Genomic DNA, 24,258 nt, shown 5'->3' on the forward strand with positions numbered 1-24,258 from the left:
TCATTATCCAGTTGGCTGTTTCGACTGGAAAGCCTACACTCGCCTTTACTGTTTTGTACTAGTAATGTACATTCCAGTTAAGTGAACTGAATCTTTAGAATTGGTTCACTCAAAATATTTGTTCAAAAGAATCGTTCACCGAATCGTTCACTACACTTTCTTATTTATTTATTTATTCTTTTTTCTTCTTTTTTACCTCGTGTAGTGTACCTATTGTAGTGTCCATGAGGTGTACCTAATCACAGGCCGCTTCAATAGGGAAAAAGCTTAAGTGAAAGTGAAAAGTGCCACACCCGCCCTCACCCCCACCTCCTGATTGGCTGTTTGATCTGTGACGTCACTCGGACACTCCATTAGGTACACCGCCATTTTCAAGTGTACCTAATAACAGGCCACTTTATTAGGGAATATCATGGTCAAAGGTCACAGGTGTCAAGCTCTAGTCCTCGGGGCCGCATTCCAACATGTTTTCCAAGAGCCCCTCGTTAAGTGCACCTGCGTGAAAAGTTTATGGTCATTTTCACGTTCAACAGGAGCTAAAACTTTTCACGCAGGTGCACTTAACGAGGGAATCACACGGACACTCCATTAGGTACACCGCCATTTTCAAGTGTACCTAATAACAGGCCACTTTTTAAGGGAAATATCATGGTCAAAGGTCACAGGTGTCAAGCTCTCGTCCTCGGGGCCGCGTTCCAACATGTTTTCCAAGAGTCCCTCGTTAAGTGCATCTGCGTGAAAAGTTTTTGGTTATTTTCACGTTCTACAGGAGCTAAAACTTTTCACGCAGGTGCACTTAACAAGGGAATCACACGGATACTCTATTAGGTACACCGCCATTTTCAAGTGTACCTAATAACAGGCCACTTTATTCGGGAAATATCATGGTCAAAGGTCACAGGTGTCAAGCTTTAGTCCTCGGGGCCGCGTTCCAACATGTTTTCCAAGTGACCCTCGTTAAGCACACCTGCGTGAAAAGTTTTTGGTCACTTTCATGTTCCGCAGGAGCTAAAACTTTTCACGCAGGTGCACTTAATGAGGGAATCACACGGACACTCCATTAGGTACACCGCCATTTTCAAGTGTACCTAATAACAGGCCACTTTATTAGGGAAATATCATGGTCAAAGGTCACAGGTGTCAAGCTCTAGTCCTCGGGGCCGCATTCCAACATGTTTTCCAAGACCTTTGACCATGCTATTTCCCTAATAAAGTGGCCTGTTATTAGGTACACTTGAAAATGGCGGTGTACCTAATGGAGTGTCCGTGTGATTCTCTCGTTAAGTGCACCTGCGTGAAAAGTTTTAGCTCCTGTAGAACGTGAAAATGACCAAAAACTTTTCACGCAGGTGCGCTTAACGAGGGACTCTTGGAAATGGCGGTGTACCTAATGGAGTGTCCGAGTGACGTCACAGATCAAACAGCCAATCAGGAGGTGGGGGTGAGGGCGGATGTGGCACTTTTCACTTTCACTTAAGCTTTTTCCCTATTGAAGTGGCCTGTGATTAGGTACACCTCATGGACGCTACAATAGGTACACTACACGAGGTAAAAAAAAGAAAAAAAGAATAAATAAATGAGAAAGTGTAGTGAACAATTCGGTAAATGATTCTTATGAACACATATTTTGAGTGAACCGATTGTAAAGATTCAGTTCACTTGAGAACTGGAATGCACATATCTAGTACAAAACAATGCAGACGGGCGCGGGGCTCCAGGTCGAAATAGCTGACTGGATAATGTCATAGGCTCTTGCTAGGTAAGAACTTGGTTCGATCCCAGGTGTAAGGCTGTACACGAATGTGCTTTTATTGTGCATTTAACCCTTTATTTATTTATTCTTTTTTTTTATATTTTTTTTTTACGTCATGTAGTGTACCTATTGAAGTGTCCATGAGGCGTACCTACACATATTGTCATATAAAGCCGTTAACCAAATGTCTGATTTTTATGTTTTAATTGGCAAATAAAAAAAAAACAAGGAATAAAACACCAGACAACTTTTAACATAAATGTTTATTTGAAAATAATAATAATAATAATATTAAAAGTAAATTTCAAACCAGCAATCTAATGTGAAATTGCAGTAGATATATTGGATAACAATAGACGTATATATGCATACACGTTATTTAAAAACTACTTACACATTTTGTCATATAAAGCAGTTTACCAAATGTCTGATTTTTATGTTTTAATTGGCGAATAAAAAAACAAGGAATAAAACACCAGACAAGTTTTAACATAAATGTTTATTTGAAAATAACAATAATATTAAAATTAAATTTCAAACCAGCAATCTGATGTGAAATTGCAGTAGATATGTTGGATAACAATATTTAGGCATATATATGCATACACGTTATTTAAAAACTACTACAAGTGTTATAAAATCAAGATTACCCAAAGAGAAGCATAATCTCCCCGTTGTTGCATAACGGCGCATCCCTTCATGCAATAAAGTTAGCCGTTAGCTTGGAGAAAACGTGCATAAAAGAAGTGATGTTTCAGTGAGTGGTTCTTTCTTTCCTTGGCAAATCTTAAATCTACATTTCTGGCTTACATAGTTCACGCCAGGAGACGCAACACATTCACTGACTGATCCCTTGATGCGCGGGAAGGCAGTTCACCCATTAACTCGTTCGCGAACGGGAAAGTCAGGATTCCTTCCCTCACTGATCCGTTCACGCGATGAACTGGAAATGCAAATCACTCACTCACTGACTCGTTCACTCACAGATCCGTTCAGTTGATGAACGGGAATTGCAACTCACTACTGTTCGTGAACGGGAAGTGACGTCATTTTCTTATTCGTTTTGATTTACGGCGTGGTGGCACCAGCTTCAATGCGCATTACCGATACCTACTGGTTGAAGTCATATGAACTGAAAAAAGAACGAATCACTTTAGGAAGTGATTCGTTCGCTAAACCTTGTGTTTATGTTCGCCAATCAAAACATAAAAATCAGACATTTGGTTAACTGCTTTATATGACTATATATATATATATATATATATATATATATATATATATATATATATATATATATATATATATATATATATATATATATATATATATATATATTATTTTTTAAGGTCACAGGTGTATATATATATATATATGTGTGTGTGTGTGTGTGTTTTACGTTGTTATATGAGTTGGTGTCCCCCAAAATAACAAATGTCGGCATAACGTTTTTTTTTATCAACCTTTTATTCAAACACATTCGGAATAATAACACCATCAACTATAACCCAACAAATGCAAAATTAAAACATCAATGTCGGCATAACGTGTGTTGGCTGGTATAGCAGCAATGCTGTCTGTCACTCACTCGTGAATCTTCGCGAACGACTAATCAGCAGCGAGCGATAGATGGAGGAGGGACTTTACGAGTCAGTGACGTAATTTCCCGTTCACGAACGAGACAAGTCAGTGACGCAACTTCCTGTTCAGTGTGTGCGTGTGTGTGTGGGGGGGCAATTCGTTGAACAATTCGTTTGAACGAATCTTTTGAATGAACTTATTCTAGAGATTCAGTTCACTTAAAAGAACAGGGATGCACATCACTAGTTGCTGTGTGCTTTTACTAACAGTGGCACTATGACAGCTAGTCTAAACCCGTAAACAAAGCCATATTGATTCTTTTGGATTTTGATCACAATCACTTTCAATAGTTTATTTCTTACACTAAAACCTTTTTCAAAAACTGTCACTTTCATTTACAAAAGAAATACAATTTAAAGAATATTTAGTATTTATTTTTATTCAATTATTCGACTCTCCATACATATATAGGAATAGAACTTTACGTCTTTTGTTGTAATATAACTGATTTTAATATAGAAGCTGGTGTAACACTTAACAGATTTTTGTTGGCCTCGAGATTTTTTCCAATGAAAAAGTGTGCCGTGAATGAAAAAAGGTTGGGAAACATTGCCTTAAATGACGGCAACCAGGCTGACATTGCAGAACACTACATCGTCTTCAGGCGCTACTCTGTTGCCATCTCCTGGTCAGTAAGGGAAATGCTGTCGGTTCTTGAATCAGCTTACATTTTTTATTCTATGTATATTTTATAATATTGCTACACAGAGAACAAAGTTAAAACTTCAGTCCGATACAAAGTAGGCCTTTATTGATATCGTATCAATACAATCAAGTACTAGATATTTGATAAGCAGGAGGGAAAAACAATTCCAAAATCAGAATGAGTGCATTTTATACTCACATTTTACTGCGCAAAAAGTAACGCAATAGCATTGTGAGGAAAACAATCTGATAAGTAGATACATTCTACATTATACAAATGATAAAATCTCAACAAATAATCCTCAGCAAACATAACACTAGGATGCAAACTACATATTGTAAATTCTATTAACTCATCAATGCTGTTAAATCCCAATTATAGGTTCTTGGCTTCGGTGGTTAGTTTTGGGAACCCTATTAAATTATCATAAATGTATAAATATCATTAATTTCATGTGCAAATGGACATGGCCATGTATTTATCAAATGCAACTAAAACAAAATTCCCTTAAAAAACAAAGCAAAATATTATATATATATATATAAAATCAAATGCAACTAAAACAAAATCCCTTAAAAACCAAAGCAAAGTATTATATAGTATATATATATATATATATATATATATATATATATATATATATATATATATATATATACTATATATATATATATACTATATATATATATATATATACATACACACACACAAATATATATATATATATATATATATATATGTATATACACACGTATATACACATATATATATATATATACATATACATATACTGTTTCCTCTGGAAATAAAAAATGACCAAGGCTATTTTTTTATAAAAAAAAAAAAAAGTAACCATGTATAGTGTGTTAAGTTAAAAAAAAAAAAAATGACTGCAGCAAGGCAGCCAAAACACACACGAGAGACTGTTGGAAATAAATAATCCAATCTCCCATAAGGTGGAAATGACTTTTAAACAAACCCATTCAATGCTTTTACTTTAGTTTATAATTCTTTATTAAAATCATCTGCCCTCCTCCATCACCATCACGTGCGTGTGTGCGTGTGTGCATGACAACTGTGGAGCAAAACTTGCTTGCATTAGCTTGTACAGTGTTTGGCTGCAGGGTGGTTTCCAACTGAAGGCTCAAAGAGTTAATACCAGGGCATGCAGATACTTTAGTGTGTGTACGTGTGTGTGTGCCTGTGTGTGCGTGTGTGTGTGTGTGTCTCCACGCTATGATACATTTGGCTTCTTTTTCTAAAGACATTGTAACAATCGTTTGGCATGAAACTTGCCCTGGCTGCCCCCCCCCTTCACACATCACATGATCTTTGTCAAGATGTAAAACAGTGTTTATCTTTTGTCAAGGCGAGAGTTGCAAAAATCCAAGATGAATGTGAATATGTTCATAGTTTCTCCCAAAAAATACTTCTTACTGGAACTGTACACTCCCAGTCATCATCATCTTGCAAAGAAGCCTGCTTGCTACATGGTGTCAGAGAGATCCTCGCGAGGCCCACAAGGGCGAGCGGGGGTCTTATGAGGTCTGGGACACAATAAACCAACACACAAGCATGTACACACACAAGTGCACACACGCACACACACGGGAGCGCTTAGAAAGCAGCGTGTCGGTGAAGTCACGCGTAGGCCAAGAAGCAAAGAGAAAGAAGGCCCCTCTAGGTAGACAAACGCTCGCCAGCGCCGCTACAGTGACACGGTCATAAGACACTGGCGCATCCCTCCCCGCCGCCACACCGTCACTAAGTCGGAGCCTCTCCATGTTGGCTCACAGAGGCGAGCGATGACAGTTAGATGGCGGTCTCTGTGAGCGCGGGACCGGCGGGGGGGCTCGGGGAGGCTGGGGTCCGGACGAGGACAAAAGACGCAGAGTCAAACTGAGAGCAGATAGGACTTAAATAGAGATATTAGATATTTAGAGCAACACATATTGCACACAGATTCTTCTTTTGAAAGCCACAGAAGCAGAACACACCGTGGACAGAAGATAAACAAGACCAGCCAACACAAATTAACTTACTTTACCATTTGGGTTCCTCCAGATACCTCCGCCAAGGAAGAGGTGTCAACTATGAGGACACCATTTATCCCTTTTCTCAAACGCATCTTCTCATACGTGTCACAGATGACGAAGGGCGGGGGTACGCCCCGACCCGGTCACCAGTCACATTCACACCCAGGTACAACAAAGACGACATTTGAGAGTTCTTTGGAAGCCGGCGTACCCAGGGGGAACGCACGCGAGCAAGGGGAGAACTAACAAAGTCCACAAAGCAAAGCCCGAGCCCAGATTCCAGCCCGGAACTACGAGGTGGAAGAGCTGAGCACTCAACCACAGCATTCTTTTTCCCAGACAATGTTCTCTGAAGTTGTACAATGTGATTGTTAAGGCCTTGGCGGAGGTCTGGGTTTGGCCATTTCAGAAACCGGAAGAGGGAAAAACAAGAAGATTGTTAACGCGACCCACTAGCACAAACACGGATAGATGACTTGTTAGTAGGTATATAGAAGAAGATTTAGCTCGTTAGCGAAAAGGCAGATCGACTCTGAAATGTTTTTCAAAAAAACTAAAGTCTCTTCTGGTTGGTGTAAATAATGGCTCAGATGCAGTTTTAGGCAAGCTGAAAATGGGACGACCACGTTGGCACTCCGCTCGTGTCCACGAAAAGTCAACGGCGGCAGGCTGGCAGCTAGCAGCTAGCGGCATGAATTCTTATTTGTTTCCGGAGTTTGGCTGCTGGTGTCAGCTCATTGGCAAGTAAAAAGTAAAAACTTATTTCCGAGGTGAGAGTTTTTTTTGGAATGCACAACAGGAGGAGGTGCTGCTGTGCTGCTTGCACCCTGCTACGCTGCACATTTTCGCCAAAGCTAGCATCCAACATAGGCACTGTCTCTTTTGACATTAGAACGACGGTTAACCAATCCAAATCACACACAGACACACACACACACGCACGCACGCACACACACACACACACACACACACACACACACACACACACACACACACACACACACACACACACACACACACACACACACACACAGAGTTAGCTACACTTGCACATTTCCCTGCAACGACCCATGGCCTGGGTCCAACATGTGTAGCACCAGTTTGCAAAAGAGACACTCGTTGCCATGCTGGATGCGATGCTAACCTTCAGATGGGAACATGTTTGGAAACTTTCCCAAGTGGTAGCTAGCGTTCATTTGCTTTAGGGCCAAGGGAATTTTAGGGTTAGCTAAAGGGCTACATTTATGGATGGGGGTAGCTGTTTCTTGTTCTTGAGAAAGAAAGAAAAAACGCCTCATTGAGGTGAGCGTACTTGAAAGTTGATGCCACCATCAAATGTGTGAACTGTCCACAATACATTCGGTCAATTGGAGTTAGCGGACGGGGCATCTGCTGCCGTTCTTGCGCTAGGTAGTCGACGGAATGTTCCACGGGTCGTATGGCACAGTGCTTACATCGTATTCGACTCAATACATTTCTCGATATATAGATATACGTATATAGATCCACATTGACGACGACGACACGAATAACGCAAAGGCGTCGAAAAATTCAATGTATTGCTCTGGAAAGAAAAAACAAAAAGACATTGATCCGAGCGCATAAGCGTCTGTGTGCCCTTTCGTGTGCGTATGACGGCGTCGCAAAGGCGGTCGGTACAAATTGATGTGGAGTTTGGCACTCAGCTTTGCATTAGGCCAGCAGTCTGTCAGTCACAGTTGACTTACCCTGTTGTCAGGACTACAAAGACAAAAAAGCAGACACACACGAAGCGCCGCGAGAAGGAGGAAAGCTCGACAAAGTTCTTGAAGAATGACAACACAAACTCAAAATGGGACACGTCAGCCTCCTTTTTTTTTTTTTTTTTTTTATCGTTTGGGGGGGAGGTGCCCCCGCTGGGTGTCACAGTTCTGCGGGGATGTAAACAGTTCTTAAGGGAAAAGGGAAAGTGGGTCTTTGTCGAGAGAGGGGAAAAAAACAAGCGTGGTGAGGAGCGCTACAGGCTTGCAGGAGCAGCGGGCATACCACAAAAGTTCCTGAGCCCTCAAAATTACTCGTCTGCTCCGACACCCAAAGCCCTTTGCTGTCTGTAGCCAGCAAGTCTCCAAAGGTTGATCGCCCCGCTTCCGATCACGTGGGAAGTTGGCGTCCGTTTCCCTCCAAACGACTTGTTCAAAGTTGTGGTCGTTTTGTGCAGAGCCTCAGGAAAAAGGACTCGGAGTGGAGAGTGAGTGGGCAGCGATGGAGATAGCCTCAGACCTCACTCTCCACGCTGGAGAAATGGGCCGAGCCCCTCCGGGAGCAGAGGGCCTTGGCTTTGAGGGGCACGTGAGGGGACTGAGGAAACCTTTGGGGCGGAGGAACCGAGCGCAGCCTCTGGTACTGCAATTTGGCACTGGCCGAAGCTACGGAGGAAGGCCGCGTGGCGCCCGGGATGGACGATACCACCGAGGGTGAGGACACAGAGGAGGAGGAGGATGTCAGTGGAGGAGCATGGATCGGGTGAGCAGAGGATGGAGGCGCTGGAAGCGCGGGGAGGGGGCTTGGCAAGTTGGGCATGAGGGCGGAAGGCGGGGAAGGAAGTCTTCCTCTCTCCGATCTTTGTGTCCGCTGCTGGATGCTTAGGCTGAGCTGGCTTCCACATTTGGAGGTGGGGTTCTGCGAGCGATCCGGCTTGGAGGACGACGATGAGTCGTGTTTGGGCTTTGAGGTGCTGCTGAAGCTCTGGCGGTGATGGTAAAGCTCTTCTTGGCTGCGTGAGGTGATGCCAGCCCACTTGGAAGAACGGACATTCGGATAATGTCCGGGTGAGAGGCAGGAAGAACAAGCAGCGGGTCCTCTTGTTTTGTCCTTGGACCGTCGCTTGGTCTTCTTCTCATCCTGGATGTGAAGCTTGTCCACCGACCAGTAGCGTCGAGGCGGGGGCGGCGCGAGCGGAGAGGGCGGGCGCCGCGAGCCCCATGCCCAAGCACTTTCCCCGGCCCCCCACCTCTCCCCTCGTTCCAGGAACAAGTCGTCCCTGCTGTTGACGCTGCCCGCTTTGTCCCTGGAGGGGTAGGTGCTAAAAAACCAGCCCCCTCCTCCAATCCCGCCCACTGCTGTGTCATCGTGATCATCCCAGTACCTCTCAAACTTGCCAAACTCGCCTGAAGAGCCCTCGTCGTCCGAATATATCCCCGCACCCTTATCCCGGTCTCCGTCCTCATCCGAGATGGTCCCGCCTTGCCTCTTGGCATACTCGCCTTTCCGTCGCTCTCGCTCAGACTCTTCGTCTTCCTCCAGATCCGACTCCCACGCATGGAAGGATAAACCTTCCTTAGGAGGAATCTCACCTCTCCCATTCCGACCCAGCAGCGGCTTTCTCTCTCCTTCAATTCCAACCACATCCCTGTCGGAGCTTTTGCTCTTTCTCCTTTTGGATCCGACGGGCAAGAGGGGCAGGAAGGCCGATGGGATGGTGTCAGAGGAGAGGTTCCCTGCCCAGAACTTAACAGATGTGGACGGCTTATTGCTGGAGGACTGATAGTGTTTGCTGTTCCTGCGCCTGTGCTGCCTCTCGGCCGCTCGGCTTTCCTTGCCATCCTCTCGCTCTTTTTCTTCTCTGGCCTTCCTCTCATCCTCGGCTGGAATGTTCCAACCATAGCTCCTGACAGAGCTCTCGCTCTTTTTGCCAAAGGACTCCCCTTTCAGGTGAAGGTACGACGGGTAGTCCGGTGTTCCCGGTTTGGCCTCCTCTCGCTTGTCAGGATCTCTTCCCTCCTGGTCTGACTTTTTTCTCTCCCTCTTCCTTAGCTTTTCATCTTTCTTTTTCTTCTTCTTGGCTTTGCGTCGCTTTCGCTCCCTTTCTCGCTCCCTTTCTTCGCGCTTCTTTTTTCTTCCCTTCTTCCTGCGCTTGTTCTCACGTTCCCGCTCTTTTCGCTCCCTTTTGTCTTCTCTAACACCTCTGGGGTTGGTTGTCCCCGAGCGACCCCTTTCTCTGTCACCCCATGATGCCCACCACTCTTGTAACTGCGCCAGCTGGCTGCTCCTGCGCTCTCGCCCATCGTCTCTCTGTGGGCGCGGCTTACGCGGCGGGACGGGCGGCGGTGGACTGCACGGCAGCGAGCGCGACGACATGCGACGGCAACGGATCTTCCGGCGCGAGCCCAGGAGGAGACTGGACTCTTCCGTCAGCAGATCCGAGTCATACTCGTCCTCCACTGTGAATTCCCGGTCTCCGGCACGATAGCGAAAGCTCAAGGAGGAGTTGTAGGAGCTGTCACTGGAGCAAGAAGAAGGAGAATCCGAGCGAGAGACCGAGGCGGAGGAGGACGAGGAGGACGAGGAAGACGTGGACGAGGACGACGATGACGAGGCGCTGGAGCAGGTAGAGTAGAACCGGCATGGTGACGAGGGAGTGGTTGGGGTATGCGTCGGGGAACAAAGGGGGACTGGCAGAGGAGGTAGGGGAGGAGCACGCCGCCCCCTCCTTCCCATGAGATCACCTGCTCCGTACCTGCCGCCTCCTCTTCTCCCCAGAGGCAGGATGTTCTCATACAGGGGGCCCCCGGAGCTCTTCCTCCTCGTCTGAGCAAGACTTCCACGCCGCCAGAAAGGGGGCCTCCGTGGCGAGGAAGGCAGCGGAGGCGGCGGCTTGCCGATTAAGGCTCCGGATCCTTTGGAAGGTGGCCTGGACATGCCGGCGGATTTGGGGCCTCTGGGATTACCTTTGGGAGTCTGCTGGCTGCCCCCGACCTGCTGGTCCGAGTTAGCTCCGAGCCCCTCCGGATCTATAGGACCGTAGTAGCGCTTGTACTCATCCAGCCCACTGTCACCCGCTCCTTGCAATTTCCAGTGTTTCCCCAGGTTCTGCTGGTACTGCTGCTGGGCCTGGAGTTCAGTAATGCCTCCTGCGATACCCCCGATACCCAGGCTGGCACTGCTGCTGCCACTCAGGACCTTCTCGGGCTTGGGCCGGTTCCAGCGATCCACCACGGCCAGTCTGCGGTCATGGCGAGGCAGAAAGGTGGAGCACGGCATGGGGCCTTCAAAGAGGGGGCTGTTCGACGGTCCCAGCGCCATGGCTGAGTGTCCAGCAGGGGGCGGCGATCCTGGGAGCACGCCGGCGTACGTCTGACCCTGTGGCTGCTTTGGGATGTGCTTGGGCGCCGGCTGCTGTTGCTGTTGCGGCTGCACCATGGTGATGGCGGCGGTGTTGTTGACTGTGGCAGTCACCAAGTGTTGCTGGGCCACGGTGGGAACCGCGTGGTACTGCGGCAGAGAACTCTTCCCGCTTCCCGGTGCCGTCTCGTCCTCAAACTGACAGCAGCTGTACATTCCCTTGTGGAGACAGAAGCCAGACGAGAGCGTCAAACAGAGCCAGAAAGACCATCTCGCCCGCCGCTAAGTGCGCTGTGAAATTGAAACAGAGTGCGAGTCCCCGATTGGCTTCCACCGTGGAGACGTTCAAGCAAGCACGCGATACATGATGTTTTTATTTGCTGTTGCTGTGACGTGGAGATGGTCTTTTTGGAGGCCCGAAAACTCAAGCTACCAAGACATCGTGTGGACATTTGGGTCTAATTTTGGCTTGTAGCAGACATTTCTGGGCTCCTACTTTTTGACAAACTTCGACTGGAAAGTTTTCGTCTTTGCTCGCAGCTTTAATCATTCTCAAAATGCCGCGGCTAATGAGGAGTGGCGCTTGCGCTTAGCTGGAGGACGACTTGAGTGTCACCTTCACCGAAAGGGAGCGCAGCTGTGCTGCATGCCGCTCACTTGACGGGCTCCGACTAATGAGGAACAAACGTATTTACATGAGCCAGAGCCCCTGAAGCCTCAGAGCACCAAAGCGGTTCATAAATCAGCACCGATGGAGACACCGCAAGCGTCCGAGGGGAACATCCGTTTAAAGTTCAAGCTACTTTGCAGCAGATGGACGTGATGAATGTTCAAAAGCAAATCTGGCTTGAGGACAGACAGCAAGAGGAGGTCAGGACATCCTGCAACTGGTTTTGGCACGAATTGGGACGGAGATGAGAGCTTAGCACCAATTAGCTCCTTTCAAATTTGGTCTTTGACACACACAACCCAAAATAGACAGATGGTTGACCGTCGCAGAAGTAGCAGTCAAGCTTACGGCATGAAGACAGATTGAGAGGTGTGTGCGCATGTGAGGTCTCACCCTGCTGAGCGCCAGCAGGAAGTCCATGCCGCCCGAGCGCTTGATGCAATGCCGAAGCTTCCAGTAGACCAGATGCTCCCAGGCAAAGACCAGCAGGCTGAGGCCCATGGCCACCAGCAGCATGTAGAAGACGCCCGCCATGTTGTCGATGTCCAGCTTGCTGCTCATCACCTGCGTCGCCAAGTACACACTTCACTACTGACCCCCGCAAGACCAAATTTTCAACATGCATTTTAAAAATGGCAACGTCGTACCTCAATCTTGTCGTTGTGGCAAATTCCCGACAACCAAAGACGCTCCAACATGTCAATTTCGTCTACAAGACACACACGGAGAACATGAGCTCAATCAAAGGACGTCTCGCCCTATTTCAACGCTAATTGATCTGGGTGTTAATAATCTTGCGTCAATTTTGGTCGCCCGACACCATGTCCCGTACCGTCTCCCACCAGCTGCAAGAGTGCCAGGTCCAGCGGTCTCTTCCATCGGGAGTTCTTGTGGAGAGCGATGCCGTAGCCGGTGGTGGCAAAGACTTTGCCGGAGCCGATGGTCATCACCTTGCCGGGACAAATGGGCACAAGATCAGAGCTCTGCGTGGCGTGCTCAAGCATCTTTATTTTTCCAGGGATGAACCATGATGGAGCTACAAGGTGGCTTTGATGGTTGGCTGGGCTTTGGTCACTCAATTGGTTTGCTGCTCACCTTGCAGCCTTCGTCCTTCCTGGCCATGTAGTTGAGCACAGCAGCGTCGTAGATGAAAGCGTCCAGTTTACTGCAGCGACACACAAAACCACAAAGAAACAAACGTGGATGAACAAACCCCTCCACTGAGATAGTCAGCCTTGCAGTTGCTCTTCAATTCTTCCCGGCGGCGGTGTTGGCGACTCACCCCGTCTTCAGGTTGTCGATGGCTTCCTCCACACCCTTCTGGTTGTTGCGGATCATGTATTGGTGCATGTTGGGATAGTTGGAGCGGATGTTCTCCTCCGTGCTGCCATTGGGCACCGTGCCGAAGCGAAGGGGCGGGTACTGCTCGGTGGGCTGCTGGAACTGCACAAAAAAAACATTGGAATCGGCGGATCGTTTTGATGACGCTCGACTTTACCTTTTTGTCGGAGAGTCCCGACACAGTGTCGATGTACTCCTCCTGGATCATGAAGGCGGCCAGGTTGGCGGTGTAGGACGCCAAGAAGATGACGGCGAAGAAGGCCCACACCAGGACCTGCGGGGACGGCCGGGAGGGCTGAATTTCAAATCTGGACGGACGGCGGGTGGGCGGAGCTCGGCGGTATCCTGATTCCCGTCTATAAGTAGAAGATCTCGCGGACGAGGGAGAAGGTGAGGATGCACAGCAGGTAACCGATCAGGCTGATGTAGAGCCACGCCAAGAAGAGCAGCGGCGCAAACAACACGCTCATTTTGACGTGAGCCGGCCGGAGCGGACCGACTTGGTTCGGCTCCGGGCCAGACGACATCGCGGTGTGACACCATCCGTGTTACACAGAGTTGCATCATGGCCGAGTGATGTCACAGAGCGGGGCGGGGACCTGGCCCATCGTTCTCCATCTCACGACCACATTGAAGAATGGAGGTGGAATTCATTGACTGGCAGCCAGTCCAGGTTTTGGCGCAGAGGCTGCAGCTGAGCGCCACCAAAGTAATATTTATCTGACACGCAACAATCAAAAGTTGCCTGCTGTGACCTGCTTTTGGCCAAGTGCTCCATCTGATTGTTTAAATGCTCTCAAGCAAATGAGACCAGCTGGTTTCCCCCATGCTGGTCCTCATCAACGCCGCTGACTTGCCAGTTGAAAATCAGCGCAATCAACAAACTCAATGGGGAGGGGGTGGGGGATACTGACCATGATTTTGCTGGTGGTTCCTCGCGGGTTCTCCACCGGCACAGAGTTGTTGAAGACCAGCGCCCACAGGAGCCAAACCGACTTGCCGATGGTGAACTTGGAGCCGCCCAACTCTGACACAACAGAGGTCACCTGAGACAAGCGGCCTTGAAGAGCACACGGCTCCAGAAATTAAACATCCGGCACTCTTACTTTTGGCGCTCTGCAGACTGCGGTTGTAACCGACCGGGCTGAAGAACTCAAAGATGAAGACGGTGACGGCCACCACCGACAGACACATGACGAACATCATCACCCAGACGGCCGGACTGTAGGGCTCTGCAACAACAAACAACAACAAGGCGGCACCGCGTGAGCAACGGGCCGCTTCAGGAAATGCGTGTGCATGTTTGCAAGAGGACTTCTCGAAGCAGAAATCCCTCAAGTTGTCGGAGAGATTTGTCCAACGGGGGAAGGATTCCGCTCGGCTCGAATCGGATCAAATGCCACTGTGGAGACGCAGCGGTAAGCCAGTCTGTGTGAGGGTGTGTGTGTATGTGTGTGTGTGACAGTGACAGTGACGCTCAGCAGGGATGAAGTCATAAAAAGCTTGGTAGTTACACTTGATTGACATTGTTGTTATCGGAGACGTTTGCCGTCTGGGAGATGACTTGTAAATATTGACCTCGCTTGATTTCATACAGTGTTGTTTATTTAATTTACATTTTTATGATGAACGAGCCTCGTAAAATGACTCATTAGCAGTGATGTTTACACCAACTCAGTGATGGCTTTAATATTTATGATGTTCATTATCTAGCAGAATGTAATATTAGATTTTTTTTCTCAGATTGGTACCATGACCTTTTTTCGATATGACAACATGGTGCCAGTGAGGTAGGATGCATTCGAACGAGAGGATCGTCACTCACCGAGAAAGGCGGACGGCGACACGGTGCCGTTGCTACGGGAAACCATCACGCTGATGCCCGTCTCCACGAAGGGTACGGAAAACTCCACGACCTCCGAGCGCTCCTCGTTGATGGTGAGCGAACCGATGGCCATGTCGGCTCTGTCGGACACCACCTGCGGAAACCCCGAGCCTCAGATGGAGAACACGTGCGGTTAGACGGCTCCAACGGGCCAACCGACCTCGCCCACCATGCCGTTCCACTCGCCGTCGATGTTCTTGCCGTGGCGCCCGTTGGTGACCAGGTAGAGGTCGTAGGTGAAGCCAACGATCGTGGCTAGCCTCTTAAGGACGTCGATGCAGAAGCCTTTACAGCAATGCTTTGTGGGAGAGGCGCCTTCCGCCGGCAGGCTGCGAGCAAAAACCCATTTGGAGAGACGGCCCGCCGGGAATGCGTGCCAAGGTTTCAATTTCTTTTCCAATATGTCCAGAGTTCTCAAGGTTGGCTTTTGACGCCTGTCCGAGAGTATGTCTTGTCGCCTAGCGACACCACAAGGCCTGACTCGAAGGCAACTTCGAAAAAGACCATGGCATCAAATGAAAGCGAAAGGAGCGAAAATGCAATGCACATGTGAATTGAAAAGTGCAGATGCGTCCCCTCTTGGCCAATCAAATTGATGGAGGACAGACTTCTTATCTGCCATTGGCCAGCCAGGTCGCGTGCTGCCAGGAGGTAGCTTATCTCGAACTTACCTGGAGTTGGGCGGCATACGGCAGGGCACCGAGTCACGAATGCAGGAGCTGGTCCCCGGGTCGGCGGGCTCCACGATGACGAAGGGTCTCTCTTCCAGCGTGACCACTCGCAGGTGCTGGGCATCGTCTAGCGGCTTGAGGAACGGGCCGTAGCGTGACCACGGGTGGTCGCGCAGATGCAGGTGGCCATTCTCCCACCAGCCCACCTGACACGCAAACACGCGCAACGCCGCGCCTTAGCCGAGCGTTAGCCCGCCCTCGTTTTAAGGGGGCGCGAAATGTGCGCCTGCGAGCCCGCCGGCGCTGCAGCGGCAGTGGCACTGACCTCCTCCCAGCCGCGTCCGTTGTTGTACGAGATGACTTCCAGCAGCGGATTGGACAGGTAGCCGTCGTCGTTGAAGGAGTAGTCGCGCCCCCCGATGGAGATGTTGGTGAAGTACCTGCAACCCAAGTTCACCTTCATTGTTCCAAAATACGTCACGGACAATCTCTTTGAAGCGATTGTGCACACTAACAAACATGCAGTATTATGTAAACACACTTGTTAGCATAAATGTTAGCACTATCCGCCCCCCCGGCTGCTTTGATCCTTCACTTCCACGTGACATGCACAGATGTGACTCGCGCCCGCCTTCATCCAATTAGTGACAAGCACGCACCAGCAAGCGTGACGGGAACATTCGACTGTTTGACGCGTGCGCCGCGTGCGCTTCTTATTGCACTTGTAAATAAACCGGCTCCATATCCAGCATGAGCACGAGCGGCGGCCAGCGGGAAAGGTTGCCGTGGCAACGCGCCGGCCAGCGGATGCGGGAGGTGAGGGAGAAATTAGTGTGTCCGGTTTGTCACCTCGCTGGAGTCTTTCATGTTCCTTGTTGTGTTGAAACATTTTAGTGTCTCATCAAAGATTCAACTGCAAAATGGAGCTCGATTCTTGCCAGTCGCCGCGAGACATTTCTAATACCCCCGCTGTGTGTGTTACTGCGCCTGCGGTGTATGTTTCTGTGTGCGTGTGTACAGTATGTGTGTTTCTCTGCATCAGCATGTGCACGTCTCCAAGCATCTAAATGAAAGTCTTCATCTGTGTGCGCCAGCATCTTCTGAGCCAAGATTTTGCATCACCATGACAACTTCAAAAGTCATAGAAACAAGCGAGCCACCAACCAAACACACAGGCGACTGAGTGGCCGGTTGCTAGGCGACACGCCGACGTGTCATTAAACACGAGTGTGATGTTTTGTCAGAACGTACGACAGCAGCTTCTCCGTGAGGTTACTAGTTGAAGCAGCACGCGGCTCACGGGCCGACGACTCTGGCAGGCGGCTGCCACTTCAGGCTACTACTACACCACTGACGCTAGACGAAGACGATGGCGCATTTCTTGGCGATTTTTGGATTAAAAACTACGAAAAAGACAAATTTGCCTCTTTTGCCTCACCTGATTCTGTCAGCCACCCGCTGCGTGCGGTTGCCATCGCTCTGGCAGTTTCCGGTGTAGAGAGCCCGACCGGCGGCGCCCAGGTCGCGCCGTAGCGCCGTGGCGCCGTGGGTCAGAACCGACACGCCCTTGGCGATGCGCCTGCAGGGGCCGACAGACGCATAGACGCCGTTTGTCTTCGCGGAATGTATTTCTCACTCGTGTCGTTTTCAAAGCAAGCACCTGCGAGGCTCGTCTCTCCATCCCTGAGGTCGGATGGCGAACAAGGCCTTGGGCAGCCCCTCCAGACCCAGGCCGGATAGCGCCGGGCCCACGGCGAACCACATGTGACTGGGGCCTGCCTGGCCCGACGCCCAGGCCGCTCGGAACACAAGCTCCGCCTCCTCCAGCGAACAGTACAGCAGGCGCACCTGCGGCACACAAACAGGGATGTGGGGGGGGGGACACACGTAAAAGCAGCTTGCTTGCGAGAAAATGAAGTCATCCTAGATCCAAAATTGTTTGGGCACATTCAGGTTACACGGCACCTGCAAAGGCAGATTTGTTTCAAATACTGAGAGGCGCCACGCCGAGCCGCCTTCGCTTGCTGCAAAACCAAATGACACTGGAGGGATTTGTTTGACTTCCAGTGACACTTGCAAGGATCACAATGCATCACACTCAAGCTCACTCCACTTGCTGGGAAATGAGAGCCATTTCAAATACGGAGACACCTGAAAGCACCGCGCTGCATTCAGGTACCACTAGGGACTGAAATGACGACTGGACTCAACAAATTTTCAGGTTATCCTCATATCCACGAGACACGAATGCATCGCAATCCATTAAACTTCCATTTGCTGGAAAATGAGAGAATTCTTTCAGTGACGCTTGAAAGCACCGTGCTGCATTGGGGTGCCACTTGCTAATAAGTGAAATGACACAGAAGAGACTCGTTTAGAGTAAAGCGACGCTCGAAAGCATCGTGACGCATTCGGGGGTCACTTGCAACAAAATGAAACGACGCCAGAGAGATTTGAATCAAATACAGCAAGTTGACACGCGAGCGAACCGTGAGACATTCTGGTTTCACTCAATAGGCTCTAAAACTTTTTTTGTGATGCACTTGGCTCACATCAACAATGGGTCTGCTGCTATATTTTACAGGTTTTACTGTAAAAGAAAATGAAGATAGCAACTAGAAATATCTCAAACGCAAGCGGGTGTTGGGCTCAACTCAAGGGTATCCCTCAGGGATCCACCTTGGAGCCCTTAATTTTTATTTTTCATCTGCGCACCCGTCAGAGAGCCAGATGTTAGGTTAAAAAAGCGTTCCCAAACAAGTGCCAGGCAACACAAGGACAATTGAGGTCCTTGCACAATTCGCAATTCCATTTTCAAGCTCTCTCAAAACAGCCCGGCCGTCGCTCACCTGCGCCTCGTGGTCCTTGAGCACACGTTTGGCGCGGGCGCCACCAGGGTCGTCTGTGATGTTGAGGACCACCACGCTTTTTCGCTCCCAGCCGATGAAGGAGCCGTCCGTCATGGCCTCCACCATGTCCAGGAAGTCCTCGTAACCGTGGTGGCGGGTAGTGACCACAGAGAATGACGTCCAGTCGTACTCCTCCAGCACCTCGAAAATCACCTCCAGCTGCAGCGCCGTCGAGCACGTGAACTGCAGGTAGATGGAGCCGCTCTCCTGCCGGGCCCACGGTTGACAAGCTCACCAAAGCAAATATAAATGACGGCCACCTTCCATTGTGCTTTTCTCAAGGCCGACCTCCTGACTTCATTTCCTCCTCATTGCTCGATTGACATGGAAATGTCTGGCAATGGGGACGGAAATGAAGGGAGGCGTGCTCGGTACCTGCGGCTCTCGTCCCAGGCTCGCCCCTCCGCCCACCGCCAGCACGGGAACGCCGGTCTGGGCTGAGATGAACTCCAGCATGGGGGCCAGCGGGGCGCGGTTGGGGGGCGGCGGCCTCTCCTCCTCAAAAACCAAACCCTGACAAAGTACGTCGCAGAGACACAAGCTTATATCAGTCGCTCTTGGCAATGGATGAAGACGGTGTGCACACCGATTGGCCTGGTTGTTGGCCCGTACGTGGCCTTTAGCATTGTTAGCATAGCGCTAAGCAGCGGTTATATGGCAAGCGATGCGGCCGTTTGTTTTCTGAAAAGGTGTCACGGTGTTTTTATTAAATGACTTGTATTTGCCTTGTGACGAATTTAAGAATCATGCAAAGTGAAGAGACGACCCAGCCGTGTAAATAGACGCCGACGGCTCAGCACTCCCCCGAGAGCACTTGATATGCAGATGAGCATCAAAGGCGACATGCAAATGAGATGTAATTTAATAACAAACGCCGTGTGAAAAGCTCAGCGGCGAGGATCACGGACGTCCGTGCGGGGCTACCACAGCCTCTTTTCGTCACAACGGCAGTGACACCCGCTATGTTGCTTCTCCCGCCACAGCGGCGTTGGTACCTGTAGCGGCGTGGTGGCGAGCAGCTCGCACAGCTGCAGCAGGAGGCTCCCCGGGCTGCTCTCGTTGACCTTCAGGTAGATGACGGTGGCCTGCCCAGACGGCGTCATCACGATCTCGGCGACTAGCAGCGACACCGACGAAGCAGCGGCAAATGAGGACGCTACGGCCGCTGCCGGGGAACCCGCGTCACTCACGCCCCTTTGGCCGCCGCCCGGGCCGCTCCCGAGTCCGGGCGCCGGCTCTCCGGCCCCCGCTGCCGCCGCTGTCTGCGGGAGCAGGGAGGATCCAGAGTGCACCACGGCGATGTTGACGCTACCCGAGTCCCTCTCTCTCTCCCGGGGCCGCAGCAGCAGGGGGGGCGAGGGCCGCGCGGGCCCTGTGCAGGCCAGGACAGCCAGCAGCAGCGAGAGGCGAGAAGCCGGCCGCGGCGCCGCCATGGGGGACGGCCAGGGCCGGAGGGCCGCTTCTCGGGTTGGGGGGTACCGCCGCTCACCGGCTTTCACCCACAGAGCTGACGAGAACCTGCAGGGGGTGGGGGGTCAAATGCAGCACAACTGTAATTGGCAAACATGCGCCTTAGTGCAGGGAAGGTTCGGGAACTGCAGAAAAAAATCCGTAAGAGAATCTGCTCGCTCTCTCGCTCGCTCCAAAGGCTCAAAATCAAATCCACACGGCAAGAAAAGAAAAGATGGAGAGAATAAAGCTTGCCTCAATCGCTCTGACTTTTCTCCATGATTCAAACGGCTTGCCCGCCTGCCCGCAACCCAAGTCCGACTGGCCGAATTGGCGGAAGAGCAGCTTGATCTCAATTGCACATGCACAGTGATCAGCAAGGAGTCGGCACCTTGCCATTTGAATTTATACTCCATCAAACTCATTTTTGACCTTTGACAGACTTATTCTTCTTTATACGACTTGAGTTTGACGGTCCCTTCTTAAAATGTCCTCCTCTTCCTCCTCCATCATGTTGTTATTCTTTTTCTTTTTTTGGTCAGGCGCTAGAGCACGCACACAAATTGTGAGCCAGCTCGTTATTGCCGAGAAACGAGCAGAAGGCCGCTCGATAGCGGGCGGCTGTAAACGCCGAGCAAGAGGCGGCGGCCATTAATAGGCAGTGTCGTTCGCTGCAGAATTGTGTGCGGAGGGGGCCAATTGCGACGTCCTGTCATTCATCAGCATGGCATCCATTAGCGCTCGCTAGAATGACGACAGCCACCCCGACTCATTTCAGTACTCGTGTTCTTTGCATCAGTCACATTTGATTGCCATATTCCATCTTTTTTATCTTACTGTTCCTCTTGTATGGCTTTATCGTTCCTCTCATATTGGGCCTTTCTCAACTGTTAATTGTTTATCATGAATCGCCTTTTGAAAGTATTATTATTCCTGCTTGAATTTTAAATATTTGCACACCACCATAATCAGGGCCGATACCGGCAAAGAGAATGCCAAAAGATGTTAGCAACATTAGCATGCTATTACCAAAGCAATTGTGAAAATAGCCACAACAACAACCAGCGCGACAAAGATGATAACGACAACGGCGGTAGCAAGAAGCTCGTACGCTGTGATGGTAAGAATGGCAGCCATAGCAACAACGAGGACGAAGAACTATGATGGTAAAGAGTTCAAAAGTGGGCAAGCCGGATGAGCTAAAGCTAGCGGCGGACGCGAGCGAGATTCGCCTGCCGAGACGAGAACTTGGCCCTTGCGGCGGTCCCGGAGGAAACTTTTTCTTAAGAGAATGAAAAAAGATGCGTGAGAAGAATATCACAAATGGACCGCGCTGTCACTGAATACTGAAATCAGACATCAGTCCGGCAATTTTCAAGCCTAGACGCCTGGCGGCCCTGCCGTGAATTATTTAGCGTCATTATCCGAGGCCCGACCCCGGCCGGGCCGGTGCGCTCCGAAGCCGACTCGCAAGGTCGTTTGGCTAGCGAGGACGAGGCAGCGGCCCGCTCGGGAGAAACCTGAAAACAGCGCGAGATGGACAGGGACGCCAGCTTTCAATATTTGGGAAATATTTTGCAGACACTCGCCGCTTTCTCTCACTCATGTCCCGCCAACAAGCGTTGCCATGGCAACAGCCTCGGAAACCGCCGGAGGCATTTTTTTTCCTGTTTGTTCTTAAGAAGCAAAAAATGAAAATCAGCTGTCCTCAACTGAGCTCGCTTGGCCTGAAATTAGAAAGTCGAGACTGGCCGCTTGCTGCAAAAGTGTCTTTTCAAACTTTGAAATGTGGATCATCCATTAAATGTGAGGATGGTCTACATCGTAGATTAGCACTTGTCTTGGATAGGTTTGGAGAGCAACTGATGAACGGAGGTTCTCTCCGTAATTTGCAAAACCATGCAAGAGCAAAACAATCCCTCTTCATCACTCATTCAACCGCCTTCATTTCCTGTTTGGGCTCCCTCAAGCTACACTGAGATGTTTCCTTTGCCCGCCTACATCAGATTGCACTCTACGTGCGTGCGCGCGCAAACGTTTAGGCTCATTCATCTCACTCCGCGCTGGCATCCATTCACAAAGGCTGATCGTGCGCAACGATAACAGCAGGAAAAAGGCAGTGGGCAAGGGGGGGGGCAGATGAAGAGAAGGAGGGAGGCGTGAAAAAACACAGGCGAGCGGGCAGCATCCGATGATGAGGGGGAGAGGTGAGCAAAAAGAAGGCATCATGGAGATCCATGGAAGGGTGAGGAAGATGAGGCCAAATGGGAGGAAGATGAAGATGGGGGAGAGGAATTGAAGGGATGATGGCTCAAGGAAGAAGACGGGATTAAGGAGAAGCAAGGAAGACAAATGCACGAGGAGAAGAAGATCAAGGAAGAGATTGCGGCTGGAGGAGAAGAGGAAGACGGCAGCCGGGAGCAGCCAAAGAGGATCGGAGGAAACGTCACGGCAGTGCCTAAGGAAAGGACGCAAAGAATGGCGACCGAGGGCAGAAGAAAAAGTCAAACGTGTTGCTCGTCGGGCTGCGGCACAACACGAGTGGAGGAGGGCGGGAAAGATGGAGGGACGCAGCCTGACGGTAATTACGGGAGGTAATGAAGAAGAAGGGATGAGGAAAGAACGAAAACCAAAGACAAAGAAAAACAAAATACAAAGAAATGGTTCACATCAGAAAACAACTCAAGTGATCCACACAAAACAAAACGGTGAAAGCGTCGGTCGGCTTTGTCTCCGGCCTCGGCCCGATCCCGGCCGTCTTTGGGCGAGAGAGCGGGGTGCGCCCCGGACCGGTCGCCGGTAATGTCAGGAAATCAAAGAGCGGGTCACCAGTCAGTCAGGGTGCGGCGGACAATCGATTGATCGTGGGCCGTCGATCGGGCCTCCGACGATCGCCTTCAGACGATTGACAGGGAACCCGACAATGGTCTTCGGAAGATCGACCGGGACCGGTCGCCAGTCAATGGCGATCAAACCGAGCGACGGAGCAGTCACCGGTTGGTGGTGAACAAACAACATACATTGTCATGTAGAGTCATGCCTCTCTTGCGTGAGGTTAACATGCTACGTGCTAACGGCTAACCAACCACCGTGATGCCCCAAAGTGAGTGACAAAATGGAGCCCGTCAATATGAAAACGTAAACGGCAACGAGGCGAAGGCTTTGCATGGGGCTTCACTCGCAGATGGGCCTTCGGAGAATCGCTATTACAATCATCAGTTTGGGTATTTTCCCCCCCCCATGATGGAGTGGGGGGGGACCCTGCTGCAGGAAGCTGGAAGGACATATGCGCAACAGCTACGATATGGTACGTGTGCATGTAGCGTGACGTGTGCTCGTGCGTGTTTTGACAAATGTCCCACGTGAGTGAGTCACACCTCTGGAACTTGGCAACACGCACGCGCGCACACATCAGTGGCAGAAGGGTTAAAGATGCATCTAAGAGCGCATGAAGGGCAAAGCCGGCGTCAGGTGACGTGCGCGCATGTGCGTGTGCGCGCGTGTGCACGTACTCACAGTGCGCGTGAGGCTCTTGCTCTTGTCTTCCTCGTGGCGCTGCTCTCTCACTCCATCCTTCCGTCATTTCTCCGCCGGACATCCTTTGCTCGTCATCCCCGCGGAGGCGCCATGACGCACACGTATGTCCGCGGGCCCCGAGAGGAAGACGAGGTCCGCCGGTCTGGTCTGGGCCGGGCCGGGCTGGGCTGGGCTTTTGGGCTAGGCTACATGTTGCTGCCGCCGCTGCCGCCTGCGCGCGTGTTTGCGCTCGCCCATGCGCCTGCCCGCCTAGATGCTTGCGGGCTTAACATTCAGTATGTACCCAGGTCGCCTAGCAACGTCTCTCTCCCTTCCTCTCTCTCCGGCTGGGCCCCTCCCCTTGCTGCCCGCCCGCTACACGTGTTGAATGCAAAGTGAGTCGTCCAGGCTGCCACCGCTGCCTCGCCGCAGCTCTCTTCCTCGCGCGCGCGCGCGCGCGCACGCGCAGCCGCTGCCCAAAGTCAAGCATTCCAAGGCACCCTTTTCATCCCTAAGCCGGGCCACTCGAACCCTACCGGGGAACCTTAACCCTGACTTGGAAACCTAAGGCTTGGTCCAAAGCCCGACTTGCTTTCTCGGAAATCATGCGTGGGGTTTCGGGACAGTTTCAAGCGAATGAGGCT

The 24,258-nt window shown here is 50.4% G+C and overlaps 1 protein-coding gene across 2 annotated transcripts; it reads right to left on the reverse strand.

Moving 5' to 3' along the window:
- Positions 1-5,024: 5,024 nt before the first annotated feature.
- On the reverse strand, positions 5,025-23,997 carry grin2da (glutamate receptor, ionotropic, N-methyl D-aspartate 2D, a). 2 transcript variants are annotated; one of them, XM_088364585.1, is made up of 19 exons: positions 23,611-23,997; positions 19,645-20,167; positions 19,025-19,162; positions 18,590-18,856; positions 17,401-17,588; positions 17,179-17,319; positions 16,066-16,180; positions 15,741-15,946; positions 15,230-15,398; positions 15,010-15,163; positions 14,291-14,416; positions 14,099-14,211; positions 13,342-13,458; positions 13,126-13,286; positions 12,939-13,008; positions 12,676-12,793; positions 12,491-12,552; positions 12,237-12,407; positions 5,025-11,392 (listed from the first exon to the last, which is right to left on the reverse strand). In XM_088364585.1, the coding sequence occupies exons 1-19, from the start codon at positions 23,694-23,696 to the stop codon at positions 8,327-8,329; spliced, it is 5,991 nt and encodes a 1,996-aa protein (XP_088220711.1). In that variant the 5' UTR covers positions 23,697-23,997; the 3' UTR covers positions 5,025-8,326. The 2 variants fall into 2 exon arrangements, with proteins under 2 accessions (XP_088220711.1, XP_088220710.1); XM_088364584.1 differs by having other exon boundaries at positions 23,615-23,996.
- Between the last annotated feature and the right edge of the window lie 261 nt (positions 23,998-24,258).

Source organism: Syngnathus floridae, chromosome 21 (assembly GCF_059516105.1).
Source record: "Syngnathus floridae isolate MCC-2025c chromosome 21, RoL_Sflo_1.0, whole genome shotgun sequence".
NCBI classification, from domain to species: Eukaryota; Metazoa; Chordata; class Actinopteri; order Syngnathiformes; family Syngnathidae; genus Syngnathus; species Syngnathus floridae.